We start from the raw sequence: 8,392 nt of genomic DNA on the forward strand, positions 1-8,392 counted from the left end.
CTATAGGAACGATAACAAAATAGCCCAGAAAAATAGTGAAGAGAAAGTAGATGATCCGTTAGAGTTGAATATTAAAAAGGAGCCTACAGATACAGAGGGTCGCGGGCCGTACGTCCCGGGTGATCTGACTGACCCAGACAAAAGACACGACAGTCACGATATCCTAGTAAAGGACGCCGTTGAACAACTACACGGACCCCAAGAGGACGACGTTGACAAATTTTGGAAAAAAGTAGCCGAGAACGCTAAGAAAAATGATCAGCTCGATGAACAGAATAATATGAGAGACAACAAAACAAGTGGAACTCCAAAATTGCCTCAAGTTAACGTCGCACAAAACTTTCAGTTCGCTCGTAAGATGCACGTCGGAAATCTGGAGCATCAGCCACTGCCTGATACTTTAGGATACCGAAACTTGACAAAAATCGCAGAGCACCGTGATTCCGATATCGTTGTCAAACCTTACGCTATCGGTTGGAAAGGATACGGTGCATCTGGTCCCACGTGTTGTACTAAAATGCGTGTACATAGGCCTAAGACATGTGACCCTAAGAAAATGGATGGTGATAAAGGAGAGAGTCAGAGGCCATCAACATCTGCCCCGGATTTAGGAGGGCAATACACAAAACCTATGTCGCTCATGGACCTAGCTATTTGCTGGGATTTCAGACCCGATGATCCCAAAAGAGAACCGCGACCGCCAAAGCATATAGATGGGTCAAATGGTTCGAAAGCACCAGCTGTGTTCACAATGGTTCATACACCAAAAGAAGAGCATGAAGGTATCAATATTGGTCATACAAATCCAATTTTTAACCAAAATCGTGTAGTGGGTGATGTCGGCCATCACCCTGTGCCTTATTTCGAGAAGGATATGGCCAAAGAAAGACGAAGGGATTCTTGTGACGTTCAGCATTGTCCTCAACATGCTAGTGCTAATGAAAAGGTTTCGAGATCAGCATCATCCAGCAGAAAGAGTTCTGGCTCTGTCAAGAAGCCAGAGTGTGACGGAATTCATGGATGTGGTACTCCGAGCGAGATAAGCCACAAGTCAAGTCGCGGTGACTCACGGCCCGAGAAATTGCAACCCATTAAAGATGCTTGGAACACCAAAACTAAGAATATGAATGGAGGCTATGACGTAAATCGTAATCGCCATAGTTTAGAGTCATATGAGAAGACTCCGCTTGCACAAGGTAAGCTTCATCACAGCTCACCGAACGAATCGCAACAATTTTCGCGTCGTTCAACAAAAGACAGTGATTTATTGAATCCTAAACACAAGAATTGCGTGTCTTGTAATGGAACAAAATTAGTCCAAGACACGAAACAGAAGGAGGATTATAAGTTTGCGTTTAAAGCTGGCAATCCTAATTCGGTGCAAAGCGTGACTGGTTCTACTGACTCTAAAGGAGTTAAAATGCCTAAGATGCGTCATCCGTACACCAAGAAGTCGTATACCATCCCGACATTAGCTCCTCCGTTCAGTATCTGGCGGGATGCGAACGCGACTGGGTACCCGGAACACTGGCGACTAGCGAGTGTTTACCAACACGCCTACAAGCCACCCGAGCAACGCCGCAAGCCGCTTATAGACAGTGTATATCAATGACAATGAAAACGCACTTTACGATTACATCCGTTTATTGGGTCTAATGACCAATAACAAAGTGTACATTAAATTATTTTATTCAGCTGTTCAGAATTAAACAATCGGTTTTTTTATTCCTTATCGCAACAGCTGCGCTACACCTGCGCGATATCGGGTCAGGTGGTATCAAAATAATTCATGTTTACGACAATTAGTGTTCATGGTAAGAACCTTTCATATTCCATGAAGAAAGTGCACTTCCGAATCGTCTCCCAAGCTTTGCTGCAGTAGTGGAACCATCCTTTTTCTGAGAGATTGGGTACATTGGTGATCTGGTGCCTGTTGACGCCCAGGATCATCCAGCGGAGTCGATTCGCCAGTTGTTCGAATGGAGGGTGGCCACGGTAAATTTCTGGGTTATCTAGAAAACAAAAAAAAATTATTATATCTCTCATGACACAAAGGTATTGATACGTTGGGACGATAACGGCTTACAATCGTAACCGTTTAAGAAAGTAACTTGACTAGTTTCAAGCCGCGCTAGGAGCTCATAAGCAGTATTACGAGACACATGAGCTTCTCTCGCGGATTAAGCGGGAAACGGTAACATGGATAAACCGTAAATATAATTAACTAAAAGATGTTATGTCATTTGCGTAGAAATTACCACTTGTCGTGTAAACATTAATGCGGTTTATAGAAACCGGTGGTTTTATCACTATAATTATAGTAGGTACGTGTTGCAATTCGCAGTACCTACTTTATTTTTACCGACGAACGATAAGTTACGATTGTTCGTAATCTGTACAGGAATATAAAGATATTAAAGAAAATATTTGTTAGTCATCGCAGCTGATCATTTAGATAAGATGATAATCTAATCCCCTGTATATATGTACATTTTGTAATTACCCAAGTTACGTTTATATACTTGGAAGTCAATTGTAAAGTTACTAATGATAATAATATATTGACAGTGACACAATCATGTTTTATTCTAATTTGGAAACCTGGAATAGGTAACTGCTTCGTTAGTCGAGTGGCCGCAAGTGCGACTGCAAGGGTAAGGGGTCTCGGGTTCGATTCCCGGGTCGTGTAAAGTATTAAGTACTGGGCTATTTACGATTTTTCGAAAATTTCTTAGTATTAGCACGGGGTCTGGAATTGTGCCCAGTATATGGCAATAGGCTCACCCCGTATTACATGAGACTTATAACACAAAATGGTGAAAAGTGGGTGTACATTGTAGTGGCATTACTTTACCTACGTGCCGTAAAGTGCACCTCTACCTACCCCTTCGGGGGTAAAAGGCGTGACGTTACTGAAATAAGTACATTTAAAGAGTTTTAACATTTTGTATCTAGTCATTGTAAGCCTAATGCCAGCTTAACATAGCGTTTTAGATTATTTCTTTCCTGTTTTAGATATTAATGCGTTATCGATAGGTTTTGCTAATCAAAATGTATAAGGATGTGTGGAAAACTCACATTCGTTATTGGAACATCCTGTTTATTAATGTGGTGAAATTGAAATAACAATTTATTAAGAAACTATTTTGAAGCGATTCATACTTCAAAGCACTTAGGAGATATAACACTACATTACGGACTATCAAATTCTATTTTAGCGAGTAGAATTAAATAATAATTATTATAAATAATTATAAAACGCCTTGGTAAAATGTATAGGCTGCATAGAATATTATTAATTAAAAAGATAATTGTTATGAATTAAACCTACTTACATGAGTGTTTCATTTGAGTCACGGTTTAGTCATTCGATAAAATTTAATAACATGGCAGGAGTTCCGATGCATTTACCTACGTTATAATTTAGTATGACGATTATCCATGCTTAGGAGATCTTAATAAGTGGTGGGTGGATCACGATACTGTATGCGATTAAAGGTTTTGTACCTATAGAAACAGTGATTGTGAAAAGGTACATTCATTCAATCATAATAATCGTTCGTTACTTGTAATCAATAGTAGGTAAGTCCAATAGGCTTAAAGCATTTGCTTTGAAACTTTTAAAACTTTCAATTACATTGGCATTTGCCATTAGTTATTAGTAAGAGTTCGGAAATATTTTTGCGTTGAACTTGAGATTTTTTTTTAAGTTCTATCAACAACGTCATCAATTGAAATAAATATATATAATGACATTGTCACAATACAATTCTAATATGAAAAAGTTGAAAACTGATTTTGTTATAGAACAAATTAATAGAAACCACGCTACAATACCAAAAGTTAGTTATCATTACCAATAAAATGCCATTAACCTTCAACGACCATAGATCACAAAAACATTAACCGAACAAATCTAAATTATCCAAGTTAACTTGCAACTTGATTTATCGTTAAACTTGTTAACGACAAACTATGTAACCTTTACAAAGACAAATGAATGAACGAACGAAGTGACCTTGTATGAGCGTCCTCGAACTTACCAAAGTCAGCGTATATTTCCGGTAGTAGGAACAAATTAATGGGCGTCCCGCACGTCTTTATGCTGTAACCTTTGCACACGCTGTCGACGTTCACGCTGTTCTTATTTGTGTCACTGTACATGTACATGCCAGAGTTCAATTGTAGGTTTGACTTTAGGAACGCTTTTCTGGAAGTGAAATTGGTGTTACGGTTGTAATATTCAGTCGATATTATTTTATTTTTCATTTACGGTCGATATTAATCCAAAGTCACAGGATTAATCTGGATTTTTGACAGACAAGTTAGTAATGCCAGCAATTGATCTCAATCTAAGGATTTTGCATTTGCGACTATAGTGGTCACACGATAAAGATCAGTTTAGATTACTATGATATCAATCAATAAGGCAGTTGTCCCACCAACGCCGAGAAAACGACTAACTATCGACTATTTTCTCGCTCAAGAAACGTACAATAGATATACTTTCCTTGTGAACAAAAGAGATGTATATACAAACAGTTGATCGCTGACTGTTCACACTGCCGGCAAGCACTCGCTCATCGGAAATAAATCTTAAATATCGGAACTAACTTAACTTTTGAAAACACTAATGACACAAACGGGGATATAACGCGCAACCCCCGACTTTACGATAAGCAACTATGAATTACATCAGAAAATCCTTCAGAAAATCCTTAGTTTTAGAAAATACTGACTGACCTATAAAGATCTTGCATGATGCGCATAGATTCCGGAGTGTAATCTTCTAACTGACATCGGTTGTGTAGCAGCAGTAAGTGGGGGTGGCTCTCCCCGCCTCCCGTCGACTCTGAACCTTCCTGGTTGCTTGAAGCTGTATTCGAAGCAGATAGCGACGGTTTCAGCATTTCAGCTGCTTGGATGTACCTGCAAATTTAGTTTGTATTGCCTTGTAGTTAGGTCTGATTTTAAGTGGTAAACAATAGTTAGTAAATTGCATAAGAAAATACTTTTATTATTCTCAGAAGTAGGTATGTAATTAAGAATACAGAGGTAATTTTTCTAGTTGGTTTTACTGCCTTAGAGTGTGTGTGCTGAGTATTGGAATTCGGTTTAGATTTTTGATTAGTATCCAAAGTATCTACTGACTATTAAAACTAATATTTTTAACAACATTATAAACATATTGATTTTCAAAACTCTCAAATCACAGTCCTGAGTTGTGCTTGGTAGATGACAAATTGGCAAGAGCTAATCTCTGTTGCCATAGGATAGGACTTATAATAAAAAGTGGGTGGAACATTTGGTCTACTCATCTCTGGTTAATCTGTGGGAGCTTAATTAAAGGTATGTACATAGAAAAAAAATACCTCAAGAAGTTATAGTCAGTGAACCAATCCTGCACAGCAATAAGTACATGACAAATAGCCATCAGATAGGAAGCTATTTGGAGACAGTCCACCGTCACTACATTAGCACTTCTAGCCGTGACTGCTGTGTTGGATTCTTCAATGAGTGACGGTGACCACAACGCTTGGCAGTCCAGGAGTATCACTCGATCCTTCGTTATGTACATGTCAATTCCTGTAATGAAGTAGTAAGTATGGGGTGGAAAGTTGTTTGGAAAGAAAATATTGTGGACTGGAATAACTATCCTAGGCTATGTTTCTATGTTATTATAATTTTTAATATCAGTGAATAAGCTACAAAACAGACCTTATGACATCAATATATGCAAATAAAATGCTATAATATTACTTCATTAACTTGGCTAATAATTATTTTTTGTCAAATAATAGATATGGAATAACAGAAAATCTTATGATACTGATTCATAATCACAAGACAATAAACATCTAGTTCTCTACCCTTATTACGAGTTTGCTTTACGTTTAATGAAATCGAAACGAGAGCGCATTCGGCGCTCTAATTAGCTGGTAAATATGAATCAACCAATCATAGCGCCGAACGTGCTCTCGTTTCGATCTCGTTCAACGTAAAACAAACTCGTACTAAGGGGACTGAAACTAAACCTCCAACTATAACTTTCAGATTAACCAGTGTGGAAGTAACAGGTTAATAGTTACTCTTATAACTATTAGACAAAAATAAAACATTTCTATTACCTTTCGTGCAATGAACACCTCTCTCAATTTGTTCAATGTCTTGCATCTTAAACTTAAAGATATTGTCAGTTTTCTCTGTCCCCTTAACCTCAGGCGTTTCACGAAAGTCTAAGTTTTCCATCTGATTTTCCAAAGGCCCCATCTCACTACTGTCGAATGTGTTTTCTTGAGGCATTTCGTGAGAGCTCAATATTTGAGAGCATACACTCTGGTCGTGAGCATTGGCACCAATCAGGTTCATGATCATGGATTTGCCTACACCTTGGGTGCCTGGAATTAGATAATAAATATAGTTAGGCATTAGTTACTTAGTTAATATTTAGGCATAATATAAGTTAATGAATTTTGATGCTCCCTTCGGTAATTCACATGGATGTTGGACTGAAGTCCAACGCATAAGGTTTGTAGACTGAATGGACCTATGATTTACACATAGATAAATTATAATCTGAAATAAAATATAAATTTTTATTCCTTTTTTTTGCATTATAAGTCTGTGTTTGGCCACCAACCCGCTTACTGCCAGGATGGCGACTCCTGATACTACTTCTCTGAGAAATAAATGTTGACTCTTTAGTTTTACATAATACCCCTTTTTCTATTTCTATATTATCTTACCTATAATTCCAACTACCAAGTAATTAGTGCTGGAGTCATGTAGGAACTCTAAAGCACTGGGGTTGAGTTCTAGGTTTTCATCCAGTAGCTTCACTGGTTCCGTCATGAACTTCAGAGGAGGACTCGGCTTTTGTTCTGAAATTAGGAAACATACATGATTATAGTATTGAGTATTTGACACATATTATTATGTAAATAATGGTAAATATGTAATCTATATATATATATATATATATATATAAAAATCAATTGCTGTTTCTCAGTCTTGCTAAAACTCGAAAATGGCTGGACCAATTTGGCAAATTTTGGTCCTAAATTATTTGTGGAAGTCCAGGCAAAGCTTAAAAGGTGAGAAAATAATGTTTGAGGCGGTAAAAAGTTTGCCAGGCAGCTAGTCATTATATAAATTGGAAATATGATTTTAATATTTTTTATTTTGTTATTTAAGTTGTAAATATAATGTTGTAGACTTAATTTATAACAAAAATAATGAATATAATACATAAACAGGTTTGGGAACAAAAAAAATCACATTATCCTCTACATTGGTCACTGGTGACCAACAGCGGAGAATTTGCCTTCAATAGTTTTCTTTCAAAAGTTAATGCTGAAAAGTACCTATTATTATGTACATTGGGAACAACAAAAACATGTTACAATGAAATGAGTCTAGAGTAAATTATTGATTATGATTTTTACACTTATTAGTTTGGTCAGTGGATCCTCGTAACAGGTTTAGTTTTTACACCTGAAGTAGTAGATACTCTATGTTCAAAAATTGAAAAATATGTTAAGGGCGGTAGTTCTGTATTATGTAAAAAGGAGGTATTATATTAAGTGCTGTTGCAGAAAAATATATTTAAAAAATAAAAACTTACCAGGAGCTTTCTTCTCTTTATTTTCATTTTGAGCAATTTTACATGGATGGGGGCCATCTCCTTCCGATGTGGAGGTTTTAGCCGTTTTAGGACTAAGAGGTCGTTCCTCCTTAGGAGTACTCTGTTCCCTGGTCTTCAATATAATGGTCGGCTGCTTCTCTTTCTCCTGTTTCTCTTTAGCCGGGTCCTTAGCAGTCTCACGGTCAGATTTCAATATCATAGGCCGTCTCGGTGTAGTTGTCTCCTGTAATTTTTATTAAAAAATATTAAAATGCAACAAGTTTGTAAAGAGTTTCTATTTTTCTCTGAACTTACCTTTGGGGTGAATATTTTCTTCTTTTTATCTGCCATGTTGAACAAAGTTGTTTAAGTTTTCAGTTAAATATTTTCAAATTGTATCACATTTGTTAAGAAATTATTAGTTATTTTACAAACACCATACAATAAAAATATCAATAAACTTCTTAACAATTTAGTGTCAGTGTCATCTATTTCAAATGTCAATTGTCAAATTATTTTGACATTAACATTAGTGTTGCCGAATAACAATTTTAAAGGCTATGTTGGACGTGTCCACGTTTTGAATGGAATTTATTTGTTTTTTTAGGAAGAATGAATTCCTTCAGTAGTGGAAAGTGATACAAAATGTAAATGCTAAGATGTGGTTAAAAAAATGCGCTTAGCTAACCCCTTCGAACATTATATTTATAACTTACATGACTTTATTGAATTTAGACAGATATTTTTATTTCATTGATATTCAAATAT

The 8,392-nt window shown here is 36.6% G+C and overlaps 2 protein-coding genes across 2 annotated transcripts; one reads left to right on the top strand and one right to left on the bottom strand.

Moving 5' to 3' along the window:
• The first annotated feature begins 274 nt into the window (after positions 1-274).
• Positions 275-1,617, top strand: LOC126910616 (uncharacterized). Its single transcript, XM_050694110.1, has one exon. The coding sequence runs from the start codon at positions 281-283 to the stop codon at positions 1,610-1,612; it is 1,332 nt and encodes a 443-aa protein (XP_050550067.1). The 5' UTR covers positions 275-280; the 3' UTR covers positions 1,613-1,617.
• Positions 1,618-1,626: 9 nt separating this feature from the next.
• LOC118267619 (nonsense-mediated mRNA decay factor SMG9) lies at positions 1,627-8,116 on the bottom strand. Its single transcript, XM_035581694.2, has 8 exons — positions 7,940-8,116; positions 7,625-7,868; positions 6,747-6,881; positions 6,129-6,398; positions 5,373-5,586; positions 4,744-4,929; positions 4,044-4,210; positions 1,627-2,012 (listed from the first exon to the last, which is right to left on the bottom strand). Exons 1-8 carry the CDS (start codon positions 7,973-7,975, stop codon positions 1,810-1,812), a joined length of 1,455 nt encoding a protein of 484 aa, XP_035437587.2. The 5' UTR covers positions 7,976-8,116; the 3' UTR covers positions 1,627-1,809.
• Between the last annotated feature and the right edge of the window lie 276 nt (positions 8,117-8,392).

Source organism: Spodoptera frugiperda, chromosome 6 (assembly GCF_023101765.2).
Source record: "Spodoptera frugiperda isolate SF20-4 chromosome 6, AGI-APGP_CSIRO_Sfru_2.0, whole genome shotgun sequence".
Classification (NCBI taxonomy): Eukaryota; Metazoa; Arthropoda; class Insecta; order Lepidoptera; family Noctuidae; genus Spodoptera; species Spodoptera frugiperda.

Bases quoted from the DNA above. Each gene is read 5' to 3' on its own strand.
- LOC126910616 (XM_050694110.1), top strand. From the start codon at position 281: ATGAGAGACAACAAAACAAGTGGAACTCCAAAATTGCCTCAAGTTAAC.
- LOC118267619 (XM_035581694.2), bottom strand. From the start codon at position 7,975: ATGGCAGATAAAAAGAAGAAAATATTCACCCCAAAG. The intron at 7,869-7,939 runs GTAAGTTCAGAG...TAAAAATTACAG, and splicing joins AGAAAATATTCACCCCAAAG to GAGACAACTACACCGAGACG. The intron at 6,882-7,624 runs GTAAGTTTTTAT...TCCTAATTTCAG, and splicing joins TAAAGAGAAGAAAGCTCCTG to AACAAAAGCCGAGTCCTCCT.